General features: G+C 44.5%; 1 protein-coding gene across 4 annotated transcripts in view; it reads right to left on the reverse strand.

The window, feature by feature from the left end:
• Positions 1-884: 884 nt before the first annotated feature.
• The window catches only part of LOC136580909 (integrator complex subunit 6-like), a 47536-nt gene continuing 23419 nt past the window's right edge, over positions 885-25001 (reverse strand). Inside the window, exons 4-19 of one of the 4 annotated variants that reach the window (XR_010787028.1) lie at positions 23848-23937; positions 23414-23597; positions 22930-23058; positions 22458-22621; positions 21886-22038; positions 19677-19809; positions 19292-19386; positions 18598-18708; positions 12075-12290; positions 10445-10568; positions 10119-10261; positions 8110-8347; positions 4102-4485; positions 2531-2624; positions 1678-1924; positions 885-1209 (exon numbers count right to left, since the gene is read on the reverse strand). Coding sequence is in view for 2 of the 4 variants with exons in the window: in XM_066581833.1 (XP_066437930.1) it covers positions 1825-1924; positions 2531-2624; positions 4102-4485; positions 8110-8347; positions 10119-10261; positions 10445-10568; positions 12075-12290; positions 18598-18708; positions 19292-19386; positions 19677-19809; positions 21886-22038; positions 22458-22621; positions 22930-23058; positions 23414-23597; positions 23848-23937 (2358 nt within the window). In the remaining 2 variants the exon portion in view is untranslated. Of the gene's footprint in view, positions 1925-2530; positions 2625-4101; positions 4486-8109; positions 8348-10118; positions 10262-10444; positions 10569-12074; positions 12291-18597; positions 18709-19291; positions 19387-19676; positions 19810-21885; positions 22039-22457; positions 22622-22929; positions 23059-23413; positions 23598-23847; positions 23938-25001 lie in introns of all 4 variants that reach the window. The other 3 variants (XR_010787027.1, XM_066581834.1, XM_066581833.1) reach the window with 3 other exon arrangements.

The following is a 25001-nucleotide window of genomic DNA, read 5'->3' on the forward strand; positions in this document are numbered from 1 at the left end:
CGAGGATGCAAAAGACAAGCGTGGTGGTTCTCTGCTCACAGCGCCCGGCTGTTATACAGCTGAGCGCTCCGAGTGGGGTATGCAGAACACAGCTGGAGGGCATTGTTCTTCATACCCAGCCTGTCATCAGGGAGCGGATACAGCTGAAACAATAGCATCAGCTGTATCCCGCTGTGAATTCCTGAAAGGCTCATAGTTGTCTTTCAGTGTGCTGAAAGACAACGATCATCGACAGGTTAATGAAAACTGCAGGATGTCAGTGCAGTTAGACACAACGATTATCGCTCAACAGACAGCTTTTGAGCAGTTTTGAGCCATAATCCTTGTGTCTAAATGGGCCTTAACAGGTGGAGGAGTGGCGCGTTATTGCAAATTAGCAGGCTGCAGCTCCAAGGTGTCTTTAACATAGCAGTCAATATCTGTTAATGAAGTAGGAAGAAGATGAAGTCTACAGAACAAACAGCTGGACTTTGATGAAAAATGCATTACAAAGCGGTAACTGCTCACGCGGATCTGAGAGCGATGACAGCTCTATTTTTCACTGGAAGTATACCAAGTAAACTTTGCCCAGTAAAGTGCATAAATCCGACATCCAAGAGTTCTGATATTACGATAGCCTAGGCCGTACTTTTGGCATAGAACCACGAGATAATCAAGGATCTCGAGATCAGAAGACAAATTATTCCAGGTTGCCGACTGGAGTTTCTCTACCGCACCACGTTTATTACTGCACTTACCTTGTCTATATGCCCGTCCAATAATTAAAAAAATGTATGTTATAATGTGACATCCAACGGGTCCCAATAATGTCATATTAAAAATAAAGGTTACTTTCCCATATAGATTACATTTCATATTAACCACCAGTTACAATTTAATAAAAAAATTTATTATATATATTTATGTATATAATTTTATATACAAGACCAAAACTTCTATATACAGTTAAAATATCACAAATTACAGAGCTAATAACAATACTGTCAAAATATTTCTTCTGTATGAACATTAAAATTAAGTAGACATTTAAAAAAAAAAAAAAAAAGAACAAAAACAGAACAAAAAAAAAAACAACAAAAAACAAGGAGTTCTCCTTTTCTAGTGCTTCCAAAGCACAGCGAGTGCAAGGCCACCTGACGAGTCTCCGTCCTGCTCACAGGATGAAAGAAGTCGGGGACCTGGGGAGTCTCAGGTGCACTTTCTTAAAGTCTGCAGACAAAACAGAAGAGAGTCTGAGGTAGTTTGTTTAGTGACTCATAGGATGTATACAGTCACAGGGCTGTCTTTAATGTCCCTCAATACGAAATACAGCCTATTCTGAAAATGGGACAAGCTACCTCATATACTCATGAATGCACCATGCAGAGATCATCACCGAGATCGCAGTCAGGCAACTGCTGGTTCTCCGGTCATTGAACGACGACTCTCAAGTCTTGTTCGTAACCAACCACCAGTTGCTTGATTTTGATCGAAGTCATGGTCTGTGCAAGAGCATTGTTTTGCCTCTCGCTCCCTCAAGTGCTTTCTACAGCATGAGAATGGTGTTTATTACTATCAAATGAGTACAGTCATCACCTGTAGGAGGGCCACCAGTGGTTATCATCTCCAGCCTGCTCACCGGGCGGCACCCTCCATACAGAAAATGCCTCACAGTTCATTGTAAGTCCTGATGCCTACATCAGCTTTCCACCCTGACGCTTCGTCTTCTGTCTCTGGCCAGAAAGTGTCTCGAGATGCAAGGTGTTGAGGGAGGTCACCGTGTCCTCTTTTCTTTCTTCTGCGACAGCAAACTCAACCCTGGTCCTCAGTCTTCTGGGCAGACTGCTATCTGCTGTTGACATGATTCACAATGTTTGGAACACCGTTGGGATCCAGTTCTGATAGAAATCTTTCCAAGTGCTGTATTAACACTCTCTTTTTAAACCTGATTAGCAAAAATACACAATATAGATGTAGGTTTAATATGCTTAATCCCAAAAGTAACGCTTCGCTGCACCCCATGAAAAAAAAAATTGGCAAAAGAGGAACGGATATTTAATAAAGCTTTACATTAGGGAGTTAATTAAGAAGTGACCTATATTGATGATGTACCACCATCTTCTGAAGGGATGCCTACTGCTCTCAAGGATAGATTATAATGGATTTTAAAAAACACAATTTTTAATATTTTTTTTCCTGCTTGCATTTTTCTGTGAAATATTAAAAAAAAAAAAAAATCGCTCATCAATTCAATCCTTCAATGACTAAACGCTCAGTTAAAGCTCTCCTGTTGAAGGCAGAGAGGTGGGAGAGGGCTCCTGCCGCAGCCAGTTGCCTTCAGCCAGAGACAGATCTGAGGTTTGTGAGCAAGAAGGTGGGGTAACAAGATGAGCTCCCGGTAACACATGAGGAAGAATTCTTTATAGATTTCTTGGCGTTTTGATTACAGTACAAGGAGGAGTGCCATCGAAGCAGAGAATATTAGGAGACATGGCTTACGTCTTCGTATTTTCTACACTTAGTGTTCCTTTAAATATGCGCTAGTACTTACCTTGCCGCTTCCTTGATTGTAAATTCTATAAAAGTTTTTTGTATTTCTGACGGTCCTTGCACTTCTTCAAGGAGAGCGAAAATTTTTTCGTAATCTGAAGATACAAAACACACAATAAGACAATAAGAAAAATATCAATTGAGATGAAAAGCAAAAACCCGTCCCGTCCTGAACACCCGCTTACTGTCAGCCGTTATATCGGTAATGGTGTGCAGCAAGGAAAGGCTCTTCACTGGGCTCAATTATAATGTGATCGAAAGCTTCAAGGGGGCCGATTAATTAATGTCCCCTTCATACGGGACGACAGTCAGCTGAACGACTGCACGAGCGCCGATGTCACCGCTGAGGTCGTTCACGCTCGTGCAGAGCATTTAGACTGACTTCACCGCTGGATCGCGGACTTCTCGCTCAGATCTTCACCTTCTATGTGAAGCAATGAGCCGGGAGCGTTTTCACTTTTCTATCACATGGGCGATTTTCTTGCATTGCAGAGTGTAGTGGTGGGGAAATTGGACTTAATTAGTTGGTAAAAGCCTTTCTTATATCGAACACTGGAACAAACAGCAGTGAGAACCATGAAATGACTTACTCTTTAACCCTTCTGTATACAGTCCTATTGTGAGACCCATTATGCAGTCTGTAAGAGCGGTTGCACATCTGCTCTGGGGATTCCGCTTTTCTGTTCAGGAAGCAGGAAAAGGGAATCCCCGTGGCTGAACGGTTCCGTCTCTGGATGGAACCAAACACCGCCGGGCGGACCATATTGACTATAATGGGGTCCGCCCGCTTTCCACCCAGCTGCCCGATTTTGGGCCGAAAGAAAAAGTGCTGCAAGCAGTGTTTTTTCTTCCGGTATTTACGACTGGATCTGCAATTGAACTTACAACCGGAGGGTCCGATGCGAAACCAGATTAGTTGTGTTTTAGGACGATAAAGTAGCTGTTTCATCTTGTAGTCAAACGTTACACTAGTTACATTTTCTGCTATTTAAGGGTTCTGATAAAGAGAAATATCTGTATAGACTTTCTATGTAATCCCTTTGCTTGTATGAGCTTCTTCCAAGTACTTCGGTTTACCCTTCCCTTCCACACTCCAAAGACATAAAAGTTATAGGGAAGTTGGATTGTGAACCCCAGTGGGGACAGGGACCGGTGTGGATGGTATCAACTTTTATTGTACTGGACATCTATATACAATGATTTGTCTGCAACTGTGATCTCTCCTATGGATGTGTGTGTCATACAATTTCAAGAAGGTGGGCGAAGCCAACCTGACAACACGATGCTAGCCATAGGACACCGCAATTAAAAACTTAAAAGGAAATTAACCGGTTCTCATTCACTCTACGGCCCAGGGGTACAGATGGAGAAGAAAAAAATCCTTGGGCCCCTTTGGCTTCTAATTTAAAACAAAAGTTAGGGGCCAACTTGTGTTATTTAGGCATGGAGCCCTGCGGTCGATCACAGCCATAGTAAGGCTTGTATGTCCTGACCTGCACTAGAAAAAGGAGGTCTGGACAATCTGTCCAACTCTAAATTAGTAGAGGATAGATAAGATCTTGTTTTACTCACTTCTTCCTGGCTTTCGTACTTCTTTCATGACTCTAATCTTAATATCTGCGTTCGTTCCATTGATGATACTTTGCATTTCCTTCAGTGAGTTTGGCACGGTCATTCCTGATGTACATTCCCGAGTCATCAGAGAGTCTTGCAGATGCACATAGTTTTCTAAAGGCGCCTTTAAAAGTGTGTTATTAACGGGCTTGTGGTCCAGGCTGTCCTCGTTCAAGCAATTCAGTTCATCAGTAACAGAATCAAAGTTATTAGGCAGCATATCCTCATCCCCCAGAGCAGCAGGAACAATTAATGGAGACAGTCCATCCATAGACTTATCCAGAGCCTGGCCATTGTCTGTTCTTTCTCCATTCCCTTCTGTAGCCACCGAATTATTACCATCTGCACAAAAACAAGAAAAATTAAACAATGTGCCTATGCATGTATCTACAGATGGTCCCCTACTAAGAACGGGTTCCGTTACAGGAAGCGGTTTGTAAGTATAATTGTTCGTATGTCAAACAAATGCTTGTATGGAGGGAGATTGCGGGTGGATCCCGCTCCATACAACATCGGGTGCCGGCTGTTTCTTACAGCAGACACCCAGTTTCGACATGTCACGTCGCTCGTTAGAACCATTAACGCTTTCAATATTGCTGTCAGAATTGACGGCGGCATTTAAAGCGTTACCAGTACCGACGAGCGACTTTTTGGAACTGCTGTGGCCGGGTGCTGGCTGTAAGAAACAGCCGGCACCCGACGTTGGGGGGGCCAGTATGGCCTCCCGCTATAAGATGGTGTTGTTGCCACGGCAGCCGGGGGCCTTCTGAAAGGACCCAGGGTTGTCTATGCAGAGTGCCTATGGCACGGCTTAATAGTCTGCCTGTCTAATCGCTGCACAGTATGATGTAATGCCATAGCATTACATCATACTGCAGGACAGGCTGCTCGTATCTTGCGAGTTCGTAACTCAAACGTTCGCAATTAGGGGAGTATCTGTATTTTATACAAGTACACAAGACCCCGAGGGCTCTTTCATGCACACTGTTCCCCTGCCTTTGATTAGTCGTTTAAGGGAAGAAAAAAAAATCAACTATTTGAGTGGTAAAACTGTATGACACTGAGCCTACAAAACCATTACAGGCCACATAAACAGATCAGCACGGCCAATAGCTTCTTGTAACAGCGTTTCTGGACCTGCATTCATTTCCCATAATGGATATTAATGAGGTATCACCATTTTGGAACAAATAACTGGCCCCACGGCGAACAGTCTTAAGGCATTGAAAAAAAGAGAAAAGTATTGGATAATCAGGCTCAACACGCCGATACCAATAGGCCTCAATGAAAGTATAGAGACCGTCTGACAGCTAGGTCTGGAAGGTTTACTGTATGACCATTTTTCATTCCCGAATATTGCTGATCCTTATTTTATCACGCTTTTTTTTATACTCATAATCTATCTTCGATCATTCCCCCTTTCCATCCTTACATACCCCACTACACACCCATTCTTCACTATACTTTATATTTCCCCATCACATCTCACTTATCGTGGAGCAAACCCCATCTTACTTTTTTCTGCACCACAAAATCCCTTAGTTTCCATCTACACCAACCTCATCCATGTAGCTTTCTCCATACATGTCCTACTGCCCCTTTATTCTTCCTTCCATCCCTAGTCACACAGATCTACACGTCACGCTCCCCCTCTACCCTCAGCCCGCATACATCCAATTCATATTAACTCCCACACACAGTCCTCCCAGTTCCCACACTCCATGCACAAACGCAGTCCTCTTCATTACCTCGGCACTCCAACCACCTAGTAAGCATGCGCTGGTTCTCATCTTCCTGCCCACCCTCATTAACATTTCAATCCCCGACCAGCCGACAGTCGGGTATCACTTGTCTCCTCCACTGGATGCCGAATTCGCTGTTGGCAAGCCCTACCTTTCGCTGCCTCTGTTTTTTCCCTCTCCCAGTTTTCCTGTACTTTCAACCTCAGCTGCAAACCTACCTGTATCACTCCTATCTTAACCCTTTCCAATCCAATTTGTATTCTGGTTTTCCTAGGGGGCTTACTCTTTTTCTGCTGTTATACAATGGCGCTATCTGCTGGCTAAAGCCAGTACTGCATGAGGTGACACGTTGGATAGGCTCCGACAGCAGAGAGGCTGGAAATATACAGTAAGAGAACCCTGACGGATGTTTTCCAACATTAGAGCTGTACAGCCTTAAATCTTCAGACGTCAGACAGTGGATTGGAAAGGGTTAAAGGGCCATTTACAAGGGGCGATTATCATTTAGAATCATTTTAATTCCCGCACTCCCGACTGATAATCGCCCCGTGTAAATGCATGCAGCGACTGAACGAGAACTCCCCGTCCGCTCCACCTCCATACCAGCAGTGCTTTCTGCAATACTCACTCGTGTGTAATAGCGCAGGAGCGAGCACCACTGGGATGAGCTTGTCTGCCAACGTTTGCCCGACAGCTTGTCCCTTATAAATAGGGCATTACCTGTTCCCACAACCACCTTTGCTCTCCGCCAGTGACTTCCTACTACTATCTCCCCAACTCCATTGGTTAACCCTTCCCCTCCAAGCCCTCTCTGCCAACTGCTCTCCTAACTGCCACCACTCACCCTTCTCACCTTTTGTACAGCACTCTTGTTCCTTAGCCTCCTTCACTCCCATCCGTTTCCACCCCTTCTCCACTTCCCCTGTAGCCACCTTCCTTACTTGTCCGGCATCTGCTGTTTCTTGCCTCTCCCCCCCTTCCTAATCCCCTACATCACCACCCCTCGCTCCTGTACATTGCCCACTTCCCTCAGGTCCGTTCCCTCAGCCAACTTTCCATCTACCATTTCTCCTTCTCGCTCGGCACCTTCTGTGTTTCTTGCTTTTTTTCCTCTTTTATTATTACATTTATCCTTTATACTCCATCTTTCTGACCCCACATTTCTTCCTGGCAGCTAGAAGCCTATTTTTTGCTTAGTTTCTAACTGGTAAGTTCATTCATGTTCCACAACACTGCCCTCATGATGGGACCCAACATGGCCTCCATATTACAAGTACCTACCTATTGGGGCACTCCAGATCTGCCTGATGCATATTACATTATACAGGTTTATCATACCGTATAATCCAGCCACGCACAATCCTCCAATAACTGCTCGAGACGACTACATTTTTTTATGCCCCATCATTGCCCTAATTTTGCTTTTCTTATGTTTTTGGCCCTTCACTGATGGATCTTACCCAATTTTACTCAATTTATTCTACACATGCAGTGAAAATATAAATTTTAGAATAGTCTATTATTGAAATTTCTTTTATTGTATGTAAACCCAGTCCTATCTGAACCTTATACTGTCACTACGGTCTTTTTCATACCTTATAGATATACATGTAAATCTTTATTACCGCCGTATTTTACCTGCATGTGAACGATTGCCGTATTATTAGTTCTATATTTTTATACTAGATTTTATTCTATTCTACTTGTTTGTAACATTTTTAATACCTTACGGGTACTTTTCATTTTATCTTCCCCCAGGATTTTTTCTTTCCTTCCACCTTATTTCCTTCACTATTCTTGTCTATACATAGTCTATACCCCAGCTAAACTGATGAAGGGGTCCGCCTCAAAAGGCATATTTATAGCTGGTGGTTGAAATTCACTCACAAAGGAGAAGTTAAATGCTACTTCCCCAACTAGTCTCTGGAGAGTTGCGCCACATTACCAGCTTTCTCTCAGTGATTTTGCTGCCTGGTGTACGGAGCGGTGCTAGTTCCAGTACGTGGCAGCTCCAGAAAATGCCTGATCGGTGAGGGTGGCGAGTGTGGAGCTCTCCCCCCCCCTCCCCTCTGCAACCCCCCGCTCACCCCCGAATCTTTTCGCCCGTGTAGTCAGTTACTCGAAAAAACCGGTGCTCGATTGCGAAATCACCCTAAACGAGTACGTTCGCTCATCTCTATTCAGAATTCCAGCTAACAGTATCGGCTTTATTTAACCAGCTTACCTTTGTGTATGGGAATTGGCTTTATTAGGTTGTGTGGACCGGGACTTGCAGGCACTGCAGGGGACCCCTTCCCTCCTACATGATTGGTTATTATAGGAGGGGTCTGAGGTCTTCTTAGCAGCAAAGGAGACATACTACGCCTTCTCTTCAGGGAGGCAGGAGTGTTGGACTCTCCAGGACGTTTAACTTTATTCTGGGGTCCAGCAACAAACTCGTCAGCTTCATCAATCATCATACCCTATAATTGAAGAGGAATTAAAAAAATAAATAATTCAGTATAAAAAAAAAAACATGAATAAACTTCACAAGTATTTAACAACTATCGGCTGCAGTCACACACTCATTTCCAGTTTATAGTAGGTGAATAACTTGATAATATTCCTAAAGTAAAAGCATCAGATAATATTATGTCAAGTCTGTCCTGGTCATGTGATAAGACACGCAGCTGCTTGCCAATTTCAGGTAAATCCTTCCCTGGCAGAATCAACGGTTTGCCGGGAGAGGGACCCAGGGTGATCAGCTGATTGTTCGAAGGGCTGCAATCTGAAGGGAAATGTATCTGAAGAGACAACCTCTTTAAAGGGGTTGTCCCGCGGCAGCAAGTGGGTCTATACACTTCTGTATGGCCATATTAATGCACTTTGTAATGTACATTGTGCATTAATTATGAGCCATACAGAAGTTATAAAAAGTTTTATACTTACCTGCTCCGTTGCTGGCGTCCTCGTTCCCATGGAGCCGACTAATTTTCGGCCTCCGATGGCCAAATTAGCCGCGCTTGCGCAGTCCGGGTCTTCTGCAGTCTTCTATGGGGCCGCTCGTGCAGAATGCTGGCTCCGTGTAGCTCCGCCCCGTCACGTGCCGATTCCAGCCAATCAGGAGGCTGGAATCGGCAATGGACCGCACAGAAGCCCTGCGGTCCACGGAGACAGAGGATCCCGGCGGCCATCTTCAGCAGGTAAGTATGAAGACGCCGGACCGCCGGGATTCAGGTAAGCGCTGTGCGGGACAACCCGTTTCGGCGCGGGACAACCCCTTTAATGTTACCGGATTATCTTCTCACAAATGCTGTGGAGATTTGCAGACAGAAATTGTGAATGTCATTTAGACCCCAGACTCCTAATGCCAACTGCATTCTGCTGACGGAGCTTGCAGGTAATTGTTTTACCCACAACTCCCCCGATTGACAGCTTAAGGCCTATTTAGACAACGATTATCGCTCAAAAGCAATCCTTTGTGTGATAATCGTGTGCATTTAGAGGGCAAGATGATCGCTCAAAATTCGCTCAAACGACAGTTTGATTGACAGTTTTGAGCGTTCATTTTGCATAAGCTCTTAAGTAACTTATTAGCCACTTAAGAGCTTATTAGTGTGTAAATAAAGGCTTCGGCTGTATGCAGAAGACAGCGGGAGCGCTGTCTTCTGTATACAGCTGTTGTGTTCTTGTAGCGCTCCGGTGGTATACAGCTGAGCGCTCTGAGCGGGGTATGCAGAATACAGCTGGAGCGCAGTCTTCTGTATACAGCTGCTGTGTTCTCGGAGTACTCAGCTGGTATACAGCCGAGCGCTCTGAGTGAGGTATGCAGAAGACAGCTGGAGCTGCTGTGTTCTTGGAGTACTCAGCTGGTATACAGCTGAGCGCTCAGAGTGTGGTATGCAGAAGACAGCTAAAGCGCTGTCTTCTCGGTGCGGGATACCAGCTGAAAAAATACTATCATCGGTATCCCCCTGAGAACTCAGCGAGCAGTGCTGATAAGGCTCATTGCTGATTTTTAGCTTGCTAAGAGTTAGTGATAAGCGAATAGTGCACAATGGCCGCGCATTTAGATACAACGATTATCACTCAAAAGTTGGCTTTTGAGCGAATTTTGAGCGATAATCGTCGTGTCCAAATGGGCCTATATAAATTGAGCATTTCCAGCAAGAGGTCTGCCCATAAAAGCGGTTCCGTAACTTATGATAAAATACCATAATTTTAGGAATCACATTTTGATTTGAGGAACAATACCTTTTTATCCTGTTTAAATGGATTTCCAAAAGTGTGAAGCCTCTTCGGTTGATCTGGATCAATCTCTCTGAGAGGGGAAGGCATGAGTTTCAAGTATTCTTGGTAGTTACCCATCTGAGACACTGGAACACTATGCAGACAATCTGTAACCCATATAAAAGGATTAAACTTTAAAGTAATGTTAGGATAATACAAAACTGATTGTCCTCTAATCAGAAACGTTTCTTTAAGCAATTAACTAGTAAAAAAAACCATGCCATATTATATTTTATCATAATATCGGACTTCAGCAATACATACAAAAGCTCTAGAAACCAATGCTGTACCTTCGTCCTGTCCAACAATCAGTTTGTGGGTTTTCAGTAAATTGGTCCTCATCCTCGTTAACTGATCTAACAGATTCCGGCGTGGAATGTCGTAGGCATTTCGGTATGCTTGGGGCTTGAGATCCTAACAAGAGTAAATTAAATACAATTTGAAAATTATTCAAAATCCCAATATCAACAAGTTGTTAGTCTGTATGGACGGTCTTACGACGGGCAAGCCATATGATCCATTAAAAATAAATTCAAGTACAGAGAAAACAAAGACGGGAGAACTTCTCTGACAGTGTACAAAGGGTTAATAATGACATGACTGAGCAGATGCTCATTCTAGCAGACCCTGGCTGTCCATGAATTACATGGACAGCTATCTGTAATAATATATTTCCCCTGTAGTGGCCTCTGCAGGGAACGTGAGCAGCCAATGGCAACTTTCCAATGAAGCCCGGGAGCTGAATCAGGGACAGCTCTTTTGGTCTGTGATGACAAAAAAAAACACCTTTGCAGAACGCTATGTATGAAACCATCTTCAAAGAATAGGCACTTTCTTAGTGACATTTCTTGCAGCAAAATGAAAAAAAAAAAATTAACCCCCTACCCCCCGCAGAAGTTAGCAGTGAGGTGAATGACAGCTAACAATGCAATTTTTTTTGCAGTGGCGCTTAATTTCCTATTGTGTATTTTTGGGGGTCGGTGTCATATTTTGCAATCGCAGCATGCTGTGTGTTTAGTCTTTTCTGATGCTTTTGCATAGAGTTCTCTATAGGATATGATAAGCACATTTTAATGCATGTACCAAAAAAAGCTGCCTTTTCACTTTCTTCTACATGCTTTGTCATATGCAAATATTTCTGTAAGGCCGGCTGCACACGGCCGTGACGGGCTCCGCCGCGGAATTCCGCGGCGGAGCCCGTCACGGCGCCCCCCAGGAGACCCCAAACTTACCTGCGGATCCGGCGTCCTCGCTCCCGCATGACGCTTCTCCGCCCACCTCCGCCGTGTCATGTGACACGCCCACCGCATCACACGACGCGGCGGCGGCGGGCGGGGAAGCAGTTTCACGCTATCTTCCGCTGTGCTACAGCGGAAGATAGCGTGAACGGACGGCTTCCATTGACTGCAATGGAAGCCGTCCGCGCGTACACCCGCGGCAAATAGAGCATGCCGCGGGTGAGGACGGGTGAATTCACAGTGCGGAATTCCGCACCGTGAGCCCTGAGCTATTAGGTTCAATAGAACCTAATAGCTGCGGACAACGCAGCGGATTTCTGCCGCAAATTACGCAGCGGAAATCCGTCCGTGGGAAGGAGGCCTAAGTTGTTAAAAATACCAGTCATTTTCTTCTAAGACAGATAATATCCATTATTCAGCGGAGGTTGTCATCCAGTTTTCCCAGACCCCTGAATGACAAATCTGCCAAACTGTTAACATTTAATCCCTACATATAGACACGGGTCTATAAAATCTGCTAATATTATACAGATTTAGCATTCAGCAGGTCAAGACCAATAAATCTATATTTATTTTAAAAAAACCAAATATTTAACATAAGTACCGTCTTCTGCGTAAATTCTCTTTACCCGGCTATCACAGCATGATCTGAATACAGATTAAATCCGGTTTCTGGTTTTACCTTATTTAATAGGCCAATTTGAAAACCAGGAAACTCCTTCACATTCATCTCCAGCAATCGTATGGGGCTTTCTCCAGAGATTCCCTGCAGCAGCTGTTTGAAGTGTCTGTTGTGAACCAAAGACAGTCTTGTGGAGTTATTTTTCACTTTAATCCCAGTTTCCTGCGGGACCTTCTTTCCAACAGATGCAATTATTCTTTCCGACTCAATTTTAGTCTGGAAGACACAAAGAATTATGAGCAGGAAGACGCGTTTGGAGGGAAGGCGATTACAGCGGTGCAAATAACTAGAGATGAATGAAACCCATACAATGTCAGCATCAATCAGAAGGCTCAAAGCCGGCATACAACAAAGACTTGTATACTACAGAATGTGCAGCCCAGTATCTGACTAACATATGTGAGATCTGATCTGTTGTCAGATGCACGGAACTAGTAAGTGATAGGAGACGGCGGACCAGGAGAACGTGGTGGAAGAGAGCGGTAACAAGGAAGTTCACAATTAAAAATAGGTAATCAGTAGGAATATAATATATACTCCACTGCGATAAGGAGCCGTATAGTAGGAATTCTATATTTTATTCCATTAGGACCCGCGGCATGGCAGACACAATCCACTGATACAGCCTCTAGCCTACATTGCCACCTTACGGTCGCTGCCTTGATACATTGTTTCCTACAGAGATCCAGCGCTTTGAAGATGCCCGGAACATTGATGCCAATGCTTACTCTTTTGCATGGACTGATGCCAGGAGAGAGAACGATTCCAATATGAACCTCACTCAATCATCAACATGAAGACTCGGGGCGTTCAGTTGGTTTGACTGCAATGACTTCAGCTCATTTTTTTTATTTCCGCTCCTTTATTATTTGTATTGGTGACATTATATGCCAATAATGAATATTTTGCACTACCTCTTGTAATTGCTTGAGACGTTAACTTCTTTAATCCATTTACTACCATTTTAAAGAGCCATAACTTCATTTTTTGGGGACAGCCGTTTGTTTTTTGTGGAACGAGTTGCATTTTAAAAAAAAAATGGAACCTCAATGTACCAGAAAAAGTTAACAAAACGTTTAGGAGGGGTGAAATAGAAGAAAAATACAACTGTCATTTTAGGGTTTTTTTGCATAGTTTATGTTGAGGTAAAAAAGACATTAACTTTATTCTCAGATCAAGACAATTCCGACAATACTGGGTTTAGATTTTTCTTTACTAGTTTAAAAAAAAAAAAAAAGAATACTTTTTTTATTCAAAATAGAATAGCCTTTTTTGTCAAATTCCCATAATTTTATTTTTCAGCCAAAACGGGGTCGGGGAGGGCTTATTTTTTGTAGAATGAGCTGTAGTTTTTATTGCTACCTTTTTGACATCTTGATTACTTTTTGAGTTATTAATTTTTTACAGTGTGACAAAAGACTGGAATTGTTAATTTTTTCCCCCCCCTCGTCATCATGACAGCATACTGTCCCTACAGGACAGCCAGTGGAAGACTCCACAGATGCTGCCTGACCTCCCCGTTGGGGAGGGGATTGGGGGCGGGGGGTGTTTACCCTTCTGGGCGGGCTGGGGCTCTAGTAAGGGTCCACCGGCCCACAGCAGCCGTCATCTTGGCGGCAGCCGCATCGTGGGTCCCACCAGCGGCGGGAGATATCTTCTTCCAGGTCCGACGTCGGACTTTCAAGATGCTCTGCAAAGGGGCGGAGCCTCGGCTGTAACTCAATGGAGGGGGGCATGACTTAGCGGAGAACCACAGCAGCTGCAAGCAGTGCTCTGCCGGTGTATGCAAGGACAGGCGCCTGATCCTCCGATGCTCCTCAAGACTCTGCTGGATCTGCCACTGGGATGTCCGTCAGAGAGGAATCTGAGACTACACAAACAGCGAGTGGTCCAGTGGGCCGACCAATGTACACTACCACCATGACACACACTTCAACATCGGCACTCCATGTCTTGCAGGACAGAGATACACAGAAGCCTAGACAGGCCAGAAAAAGAAGTAAAAAATGTCCGGTGTGTTTAAAACGTCTAGACGACACGCACACAAAGTCACAATTTTGTAGGAGGAAAAAACCTCGGTGATGACGGATATTCGCGCCAAAATACAAAAGGAACGTCGCAGAATATGAAAACATAAAACAATCACATAACATGGCCATATACTTACTGACTAAGGGGGGCAGATAGCTGCATCCTCTCAGCTACAGGCAGCAAACTACCAAATGAGGGAGCCAATTACACCTGTGAGGGACACCGATGAAACAGCCACTCACACAGCCTCCTAATATAGAGGAGGGTGGCTGATTGTATCCCCTCTGTGTGGGAGTATACACCAAAGTGGCAGACCTTCTGATACATGTAGCCCACCATGCAGACCAGCAACCTGTTAATGATGCCATAATAGTTCGGCGAGTTGCCCTGCACCTCCAAAAGTGAACCACATTGGTTCTGCCACCCTGGGCTCCCCCGGCGTTTTAAAGCCACACTGCATGTGAATAATAGATAATAAATGCAAGGCATTAGTTGGATTATGGCCAAGATACATCCGGTCACTAACAGCATCAAGGTTCCTTGCTTATGGTGGGTCCCTATACTACTATAAATACATCACAGATAATGTGACCAGAGTATCACTTATTCCCCACCAGGGTTCCACCAAGAATCCTCTTTTGCAGCAGTTGTCAGGGAAGATTCTCCGCCGGTCGGAGCAACTAACCCGATCTCTGTCGGCCTTTCATGTAAAAGAATCAGAGAACGTGACAGCGGACTATCTCAGCAGAAGAGAAGTGGATCCCGGAGAATAGGAGTTACATCCCTAGGTGTTTGAGTTACTCACTACAGAGTGGGGAACTCCACAGATAGATCTGTTAGCCTACAGAAGAAACGCCAAAGGTCATCTATTCTTCTCTTGGGGCGTGGAGGCTCAGGCAGTAGGCACGGACGCCCTCTTGCATGTCTGTGACTGGGATCTAGCATATGCTTTTTCTCCCCTGCCTCCAATACCGCTCGTATTAAGGAAGGTCCAGAAATCAAGAGCCGCCGTAATAATGATAGCTTCCTTTAGGCACAAGAGGCCTTGGTTCCCTCTGTTAAATTCTCTGTTGGAGATCCCAGGGCGTTTCCCTTCCTGAACGCCCACTCCACTCGGGCCATAGCATGCTCTTGGGCGGAAAAGGCCCGCACTACCACCGACCAAATTTACAGAGCCGCCACGTGGTCAAGTAACCACATCTTCGTGAAACACTATAGACTAGATCTGGAGGCCGGTCTAGATACGGCCTTTGGAAGGAAGGCGTTACAGGCTGTAGTCCCGCCCTAAGCTCGCCTTATGATTTGGTATTCCCCCAACATATGCTGTCATGACGACGAGGGCTAAAATGGGAATTTAGTTTACCGTTAATTCCCCCTCTTGAGGTCATCATGACAGCATACGGGCTTTCCCCCCCGCCTGTATAATTTGGGATCTCTTCACGAGATGAATGTGTTGTTGTGACTTTCTGTTGAAGGTGTGGAGAGCACAATAAAGCACACCTTCTGGTTAAGAATATTTGTCACATTAGTGTGTGTGGGTTCTTCTATAATCTTCCTCTTCCTGTCCCCAAAGGAGTCCAGAGGACAAACTCCAATGTATGTCGTCATGATGACTTCAAGAAGGGGAATTAACAGTAAACTAAATTGCTTTTTTTTTTACATATTGCAGCATTTAGATTATTTGAGCTTTCTCAGATGCAGCAATATTAATTATATTTATTTCTTAGATTGTTTTTAATATGCAATTTTTATGTCCTTTTTTTTTTTTTTTTTTTTAATAGTCCCCATAGGCGACTTGAACTTACGATCATTTGATCACTACTAAAATAAACTGCAATACTTCAGTATATTGGATTTCTTATGTTAACCTATTAAGCCCTGATACGGGCAGGATTCACTAACCTTAAGCACATGGCAATCCAGGGAGCCTTCACTAGGCCCAGGGCTATCATGGCAACCATCAGCACCCCACAGTAACATTGCAGGGGAACGGTTTTCAAATCAGAGGTGGGACCCCCTTCCAGGCTGATGGCTAACTTGTAACAGTCAGAATTGATAGCTGTCAAACTGCTAGGATTAGAGCTAGTGTCGACTGTGGTGGATGTCAACCGTTTGCAAACAGCTGGCATCAGCAGGGTATACAGCGGGCTCGAGTCTGGAAGCCACTTCATACTCAACCCACACCGCTGATGTACATATACATCACAGAGGACGAACGGGTTAATTAAGACTATAATTATGTCAGGGTTATGACTGTATCAAGTGGAATGTGTTAATGGAGAAAAAATATATAATCTAAATATTGCTATTATTTGCTGAACACCGCCTGCCCACTCCTGGGCTAGAATGGAGTACATTTAGGTGCCAGTGAACTTTTGCATGGAGCTCCTTCATTGTGATTATACCTCCGCCTCACCACAGTGCAGCCAGTGTCTACAACCACAACTATTTAGACAGTGGTGAGAGGATACACAATGAGAACATAGGCAAGAATCTTTTTATGTGCTTTAGGCCGCCTGCAGACGAGCGGGTCGGATCCGGCAGCGAGAATTCTCGCCGCGGGACCCGACCCGAGAGCCTGCAGGGACGAGCGCGTACTCACCCGCGCCTGGCGGCCCCGGCTCTTTCATGTGCCGGCTGCCGCGCAGCCGGCACATGCGCAAACCGGAGCCGGGTGAGTGCGAGCCCCGCACAAAAATAGGACATGGCGCGGTTTGTTTGCCGCGCGAGATTTCGCGCGGCCAAACCGCGGCCGTCTGCATAGGAGTGCGTATTGTAATGCACTCCTATGCAAACTTTCAGTGGCGGAAATCCCGCGGGATTTCCGCCCATGTGCAGGCGGCCTTAGGCTCGGTTCACATCTATGTCAGAGGCTCTATCCCAGATCCGGTCCAAAATCCCAGACAATTTAGCGCAGCATCCTAGTCAATGGGACCTATCGGGCGCTGCTCAAGTCAGGGATGTTACAGTATACTTCCATGATTTTCATTGTCTGGCTCCTATGAGCCAAACAGCAGCAATCCAAAAGCACAGAAGTGAAAACAGAGCCTTACATAAAAAAATAAGACATGGGCCATCTTTAAGCAGCACAATTAAGACATTTGACAGTGTTAAGTGGCCCAGATTCCTCCTCAGTTATTTGGTGCAGTTACTGATCTGCTGCTCAGTGTATATTAATGGTGCCGAGTCCAGTATATGTCATCTGTTTTATTGTGAATTCAGAAACCATATCAATGACCCCCTAAAAGACATCACCCATTGCATCTTCCAGTTTTCCATAATCCAGCTCTGGTACTTATACCGAGTTTCCCCGAAAATAAGACCCTTATTATAATTACCCTGCCCTCCGGAGCTCCGACACGCTTCCAGGAAGATCACTTCCTGGTTACAGGGTTCATAAATCCCGCCTCCAGGAAGCGATGGCTTTGATTAGTTTTCGAGTGCTGCTCAGCCAATGAATGCAGTGCTGGATAAACCAATGCATTGGCTGCGATTGGTACATCCAGCGCTGCATTTATTGGCTGAGTAGCGCTTGAGAACCAATCGCAGCTGCTGCATTGGTTCATCTGGCACTGCATTGATTGGCTGAGCAGCGCTCGAGAACAAAGCAAAGCCATCGCTTCCTGGAGGAGGGATTTATGAATCCTGTAACCAGGAAGTGATCTTCTGTACTCAAGAACTAATCAAAGCCATCGCTTCCTGGAGGCGGGATTTATGAATCCTGTAACCAGGAAGTGATGATCTGTGGGTGGCCGAGGAATGCAAGAAGTGCATCAGAGCTCCGGAGGGCAGCAGGAGGGACGTGGACCGAGCCTGCTAGGTAATTACTTGCTTTTTTAAGGCTTGTTTTCGGAGTAGGGCTTATATTTTAAGCTGCTCAAAAAAAAAAAGGTAGGGCTTATTTTCAGGGAAACAAGGTAGTACCATAACACTTGTGAATCTCTTCTACTGAAGGTTCACCAGTAGAGATGAGTGCGCATGCTCGGATAAGTCAGTTACTCGAGCGAGCCTCGCTCTTCTCGAGTAACTGCATTCTTGTCCAAGCGTGCTCGGGGATGTAGTGGGGAAGAGAGATCTCTCTCCACCCCCCGCCGCCCCCCCGAGTCTGCTCAGACAAGAATGCAATTACTCGAGAAGAGCGAGGTTTGCTCGAGTAACTGACTTATCCGAGCGTGCTCGCTCATCTCTAATCACCAGCCAAACATGGAGGATGTCCCACGCCAACATTATTTAATACCCAAGCCCAGTACAACACTTAAATATTCATAAAAGGAGTCAATTTTATTGCTAAACCAGAGACTGGTGCAGTCAGAGAATGGCCTCTGTAGCAAATCACTTCTGTGAAAACTGGCTCTCCAACAACTAAGTGGCATCTTACCAGTACGGCCCACCTAACGGTGTGAGAGGTCGCTTTATAAGAATGACAGTAAAAGCAGGAGGGAATATGAGAAAAGGAAAAACTACAACTCTATAATGACATCGGAAAGTTTACCTGTTGACTAAGCTTTTTCAGATATGAAATGACACTATAACTAAGACCACAATCCAAGTTATCAGATATTAGGTTTGGTGCTCCCATCATTCTCAAGGCTTTCTTTAATGGCTAGAAAAAAAATAAAAAAACAAAATGGTAAAAAACACTGCACAAAATAATTGTCACTGTAACTGAGAATATCCTAAGACCATATGCGTAGCTAGCCATATATGCTTCATTATGCTCCATATGGTGAAGTTTTATGGAAACAAGCTCCACCAGAAGCAATGCCAGTAATGTTGAAGTCGACATAGCCTTAAGATTTGTTGCAGAGATTCCTGATCATGAAGATCCAATCCCTGACCTGCGCAGATCATATGAATGGGGGTCCCTAGTGAACCAAAGTGAATGAGGCAGTGGCTGAGCATTTGTGTTGCCACTCTATTCATATCAATGGGACTGCCAATGCTTGTTCTCAGCCATCTTTAGCAGTCCCACTGAAAAGAATAGAGCAGCAGCACACATGCTTAGACGCTGCTCCTATGACACACAGGACCCCCGTTCTCATGGTCAGTGGCGTCCCCAGTGGTCAGACCCCCACTGATCAGCTAATTCTCTATCTTGGCACAACCCCTTGATTTCACCTGTAACTAACCATTAAAATCAGTCTAATTATATAATTGCCTCAACTTGTGTAGAACTTAGAGCTTACCATTAAGAAATAGGGTGGCATGGTTTTCAAGTAGTTATCGAAGGACTGGCGCCATTTCAGTGTTGGCTTTAGTTTGTGCAGCTTGAACAAGTCATCTGTAAAATGAAAGTGACATTAATGCTCTGAAATGCAATAAAACCCAAATATAAAACAGTAGGTATGTTAGACTAGTGTTCCCCAACTCCAGTCCTCAGGGACCCCAACAGGTCATGTTTTCAGGATTTCCTGAGTATTGAACAGGTGATGTAATTATTGTCGGTGCCTCAGACATTGCCACAGGTGGTCTTACTATAGGATATCCTGAAGACATGACCCGTTTGTGGTTCCTGAGGACTGGAGTTGGGGACCCATGTGTTAGACCATGGGCAGTATAGCGCCAACTCACCAAGTAACGGAAGTAACACAGGATAGTTGTATGGCATGACAAACAGGTTCACACAGGTAAGAGTGGTGCTCGCTTTCAAGTAGCCAAATGGCTGTCCAATCTCGCTGTACTTTCCACTACTGCCCACGAAAACCTTCAACAGAAAGGAGGAAACATAATTAGAACTGGAAAACTCACTAAGTACATTGCTTCATAGTTTATCTACATTAAATCTATACAAAAAGACAAGAACCTTTGTAAACAAATCATACAAAACTTATCTTGCACTAATCTTGGAGTTAGGCCCCACACACAACCACATATTGAATCGTTTTAGTGCCCATATGATGGATGAGTGTCCTGGCACAACCAAAGGTCTATTCATCCTAACTTACAGCATCAAAGATCCCTATGATACTGCGGGTTTGTGTCCGTAAATCACAGTTGGGCTGAGACTATCATCCTTAATACTTGTGTTCAATGTGTTCACCATGCAGTTGTGCGGATGGGGCTTTTGCCTACATTAAAATTTTAGATCTACATCACAATTCTCCAAGCATTTCCTGTTGCCTCCAATTTACAGAGTAAAATCTTGGTATTTGTATGGCGCCAACTTATTCCGCAGCGCTTTCAGGTAATTATTACTTATTACCCCCACCAAGCTGGGTTCTCATTTTACCGACCTCGGAAGGATGGAAGGCTGAGTCAACCTTGAGCCAGCTACCTGAATCACGCAGGGATCGAACTTGCAACCTTCAGGTCGTCGGCGAGAGCTTACACTCTGCGCCACACGAGGCCCGAGCCTTTATATTAGGCACTGCAAAATATTCTTACATAAGGACAAAACCGCCCCCCCAAAAAAACTGCAGCACAAGACTGCAGGAGCTCAGCTAAGGGCGATCACGCATGCGTTACCAAAACCTGGGCATTCTACTGCGTTTGACAGCGGTTTTTAACGCACCTCATCATTGTAATGGGTAAGGAGTTGCGTTTAAAAGCGCTAAAAACGCACGAAAATAGAGCAGACAGCGATTGAAAATCGCGTTCGAGCACTAGTCTGCAAAGCCGCATTGAAATCAGTGGAGGAGTTCTACCACGTTTAGCGTGGCGTTTGACATGCCGTGCTAAATGCGATAAAAAGAGTGTTGTGCGAGAGCGGCCTAGGGGCTGTTTTACACAGAATGATTGATTATGGTTCAATTAATAGCTGGATCGTGCAAAACTGAACCATAATCATTCACAGTAACCAAAGACAATGGCTGAACAATGGGCAACAATTCATTTATCGTTCAGTTTATGTAGCTATGAAAGCCTGCCGATGGGCATCTCCTGTCAACAGGCAGTTCATCTATGAACTACCTGTTCACTCTGAATGGAGATCTTCAGCGCACCTCGCCATCATTCAGTGAGGGGTTATCGCTCCTGTGTGAAAGCAGAGGGGCAGTGATCGTTGGGATTACTGTTGGGTGCTTAAGTGCTAGACAGTCGTCCCATGTAAAAAGGACCCCAAGTTACTATGGGCGTCTCACACAACAGGCTTGTAGATGTCTCCAGCAGTAACTACCTGAATGCTTAAGTGTCACCAAATGTTCGAGACGACCCCTTTTATGGCAATATAACCCAGCAAAAACTAAGGCAAAGAATCTGAAACCAGAAGTGCAGAGAAGTGGGAGGATTTGGACATTTACTTTAAATGGGCGCTTCATTAACCCATCGTTAGACAAGTTCTTTGACATCTGGATTATTGCAGCGATCTAAAAGTTGATTTTTTTGTAACGCACCATTCAGCCCCGTTTACATCAGTCTAAATTTGATCAAAACAGACGATTTCAACCAAAACAATTGGCTGTCGAGTGAAATTTAACAATCATTTTGGTCGACCAACGATAGACCGTCATCATCTAGGAAGTCAGCAGTATTTACAATTTTCATCTCAAGGTCGCTGGTGCTCCAATGTATACGGCGCAGCAGGTCGTTACACGAACAAACATTTTGTGAGGGAATCGGTGTAAATCTTTTCCCAGATTTTTGGTTTGTTTTTAACCATGAAACTACTTTTAGCCACCATAAATGCCCTAATGGTCAAATAAAACCTATTAGTCTACAAAGAATGGTTTTCTGGATTTTTTTTTTACCAAAATGAGTTTTCCGCCATATCACCCAACTTGCTTATTAAAGGATTTATGATACAAGTCTGTGAGCCGCGTCTCAGATGCTACGTTGTACTGACCTGCCAGCAGGTATGAAAAGACTTTCGCTCTAGGATATACTGCGTCAGCGGAGACGGCTCAAGCTCATATTTGTCAAAAGGTAGTTTATCAATGACCATAGGATCACAGTCGACACAGGAGAATTTCACCACAGGATGGGAAGTGCGCGGGGGCTGAAAAAGAAAATACATTACATGAATACATTATAGGTGTAACAGTAAGGCCCTATTTAGCTCTTGCAAGTAATAAAAAAGGGATTGCCATTTTTACATGTGGCTTTCTAATGCAGGGTGTTCTCCTTGACTGTCAATGGAGGGGGAAAAAAAGTGACAGAGGGGGCACGCTGTGGACTGCAAAAGCACAGTATGAATGGGATTTGGACGAGTTGCATTCACTTACACGTATCAGGGACACTGCGTTTTTAATTCAGTGGGGAATGTATGCTTGGTGTGAACAAGGCCAAATACTTCCCACAACCCCTAGTTTTCTACAGAATGTGTCAGCCTTCATCAATTATCTGGGCTCAACACAATTCTAGAACTCTCAGCTAGGAGAGCTACAAGGCCATGTGACTTACTGAAAGTGCACTTACCAACGTTGGAGAGTTCTGATCAGGCCAGAAGGACTCTGGAATTGGCCAGTGCCCAACGGGAACACCAGTTTTTGGATTAGGCCGCACGTAGATCAGTTTATGACAACTGTGCCACGCTTGTGGTGCAAAAGAATTAACAGGCCTTACGGAATCTGGAAGAACATCTAGAAAGGAATACAGAAGAACAGTCTGTTGATTTCAAGAATGGAAAAACAACCTGCCAACTGCACAGATGCCGGTTGCTGTTGGGAGTTTGATGTCCCTGCTCAATTATCTGATAATCACATTGAGCAATATCCTGGAAGATATCGTGCAATGAGTAGGCCCTAAAACGGCCGACAACAGTAAACTTTGCAGAAGGAACATGAATCAAATAACTTTCAGATGTACAGAGAAGCAATGGGCCCCTAGGGGGCGGCATGATTTCTACTGAAGCATTTTTTGACCCTAGACAAAGCCAGAACGTCTTTACCTTCACCATTGGGCGTAGGGTCGGGACCTGTCTTCTCAAAGTTGATCACAACACCGCTCTGAACTTTTTGGACCAAAGACTCCAAACATTGGTTCAACATCCTTTGTGTCCTGACACAGTATGAACGGCCTGAAAGGAGAAGAAACGGCCTAAATAAATGCAACAATGGTTGACTTGAAATTACACTAAATAATCTGCTTATTAACGGTTTTAAAGGTTCACACAAAAATAAAACTATATGAACTCTGGGTTTTGGGCGGCAGCTTCAACAGAATCACTGTAAATCACAGCAAAAATTACAATGCGGTTCAATTATCTGCATGGTTCAATTATTTGCCACTGCATAGCCCTGGTTGTAAAGTGTAGCTCCGGCACAACTGCATCCAGATCTGTTGGCACACATTTAATAGTGATGGGGACAAGATATAAGGCCGTTGCTAAACCAAAATCAGTAACGTCTATTGTTTCTGTGCTTGTATCCTACCTCCAGTGACTTCACACATCTGAGTAATAGCAGACTCATCAGACGGCACGCTCCCAACCTGCTCTGGCTCTACAGACAAAGCTCCTGGAAGCCGAAGTACAAGTGCAAACAGTCTCTGATCCCACCGGAATGGTTCTTTTGTAAGCTCACTTCCAGGCAACGGAGAATTTAGGGGAAGATGGAGCTGGGAAGAAAAAACAAAAAAAAGCATAGAACAGTTTAAGCAAATGTATTTTGGCGTGACTGATTTGCCACAACTGTGTGCGAGGTGCCTCTAAACAAAGAGGAACATGGCACTATGGGTTCACAGCCCCCTTCATGCCTGCTGATCAGGTCATGGGAGTCAGAACCCCCCTGATCACATACTGGTAGCCTATTGCAAGGATTAGGCCATCAATAGGAAACTCCAAGGAAATCCTTTTAAAAACACTTACCTCTTCCAGAACACCTGAAGGAACTGTAAGCTTGTTTCCATCTGTGATTGTAATTAAAATAGAGGGTTCCAAAAAGAACGGATTTCTTCCCTGTAAGACATTAATAGCACAATGATTGTGATGCAGCATGTAAAGCTTGTTATAAAGCAGAATTCCCTCTCTATATGTGTTTAGCATACACAAATTGGTTACATGTACTTCCTGGCAGATCCTGTTAGCCTTTTGGGGGCCCCATGGCCATCCTATGAATAAGGGGGTTGCCAACTCCACAAGCATGAGGAGGCAATAAGATGCTGCCAATTAAGGTGGACATAGACATTATATAAAACATCGGCCGATATTTGGCAGGACTGTCCGATTGTCGAATGGTTATGGGGCAGTCATGGCATAGATCAGCGGAAAGAAGGATCAGGCATGTTAAGAGATTAACATGCCAATATTTTGTTCCCACCAGAGGGGTCCAGCGATCGCTCTAATGAGAATGCATGTTGGGGATGGTTTTTCTTTGAAAGGGTAATTGAGGTGTTGGGTTGGGGATTCGGTCTGGATGGTGGTTCACCCAACCACTCACACACTAGCTTTGTTGTCATTAATATGCATAACCCTGGTATGTGCATAGATTGGTGGAAAGTTAGAAACCAGAGAAATGACTCATTTTTGCGGTGTGAGGAAGGTGAGGGTAACTCATTCTGCATTACTGAGCCATACGACACAACACACCAAATAATCAGCAAACGTAGTAAGAGATCAACTAACGGAACACTAAGAGATCGACTAACAAGCAGAATATGTAAACCTAACCTTGGAGGGGAATTTCCATCAATGTTAAAAGGGGTTTGTCCTATTAATGATATTTACCCAAAATCCACAAGAGAATGGATAAATATCTGATTGCTGGGACCCCAGTGATCCTGACATCTGAGCACCCCAGGGTCCCCATGTGAATGCCTTGGTGCTTGTGCGACCACCGCTGCATTCACTTCTACAGAACAAATCAATCTCCCTTCATCCTGTAGATACGAATGAAGCAGTGGACACACATTCCCACCCGTCGCTCCATTCATATAGGGGAACTTGGAGTATACAGATGTCAGGATTGCTGGGAGTCCTAGTGGTCAGATCCCCAGCGATCGAGCATTTATCCTCCACCCTGC

This window comes from Eleutherodactylus coqui, chromosome 10 (genome assembly GCF_035609145.1).
Source record: "Eleutherodactylus coqui strain aEleCoq1 chromosome 10, aEleCoq1.hap1, whole genome shotgun sequence".
In the NCBI taxonomy this organism is placed as follows: Eukaryota; Metazoa; Chordata; class Amphibia; order Anura; family Eleutherodactylidae; genus Eleutherodactylus; species Eleutherodactylus coqui.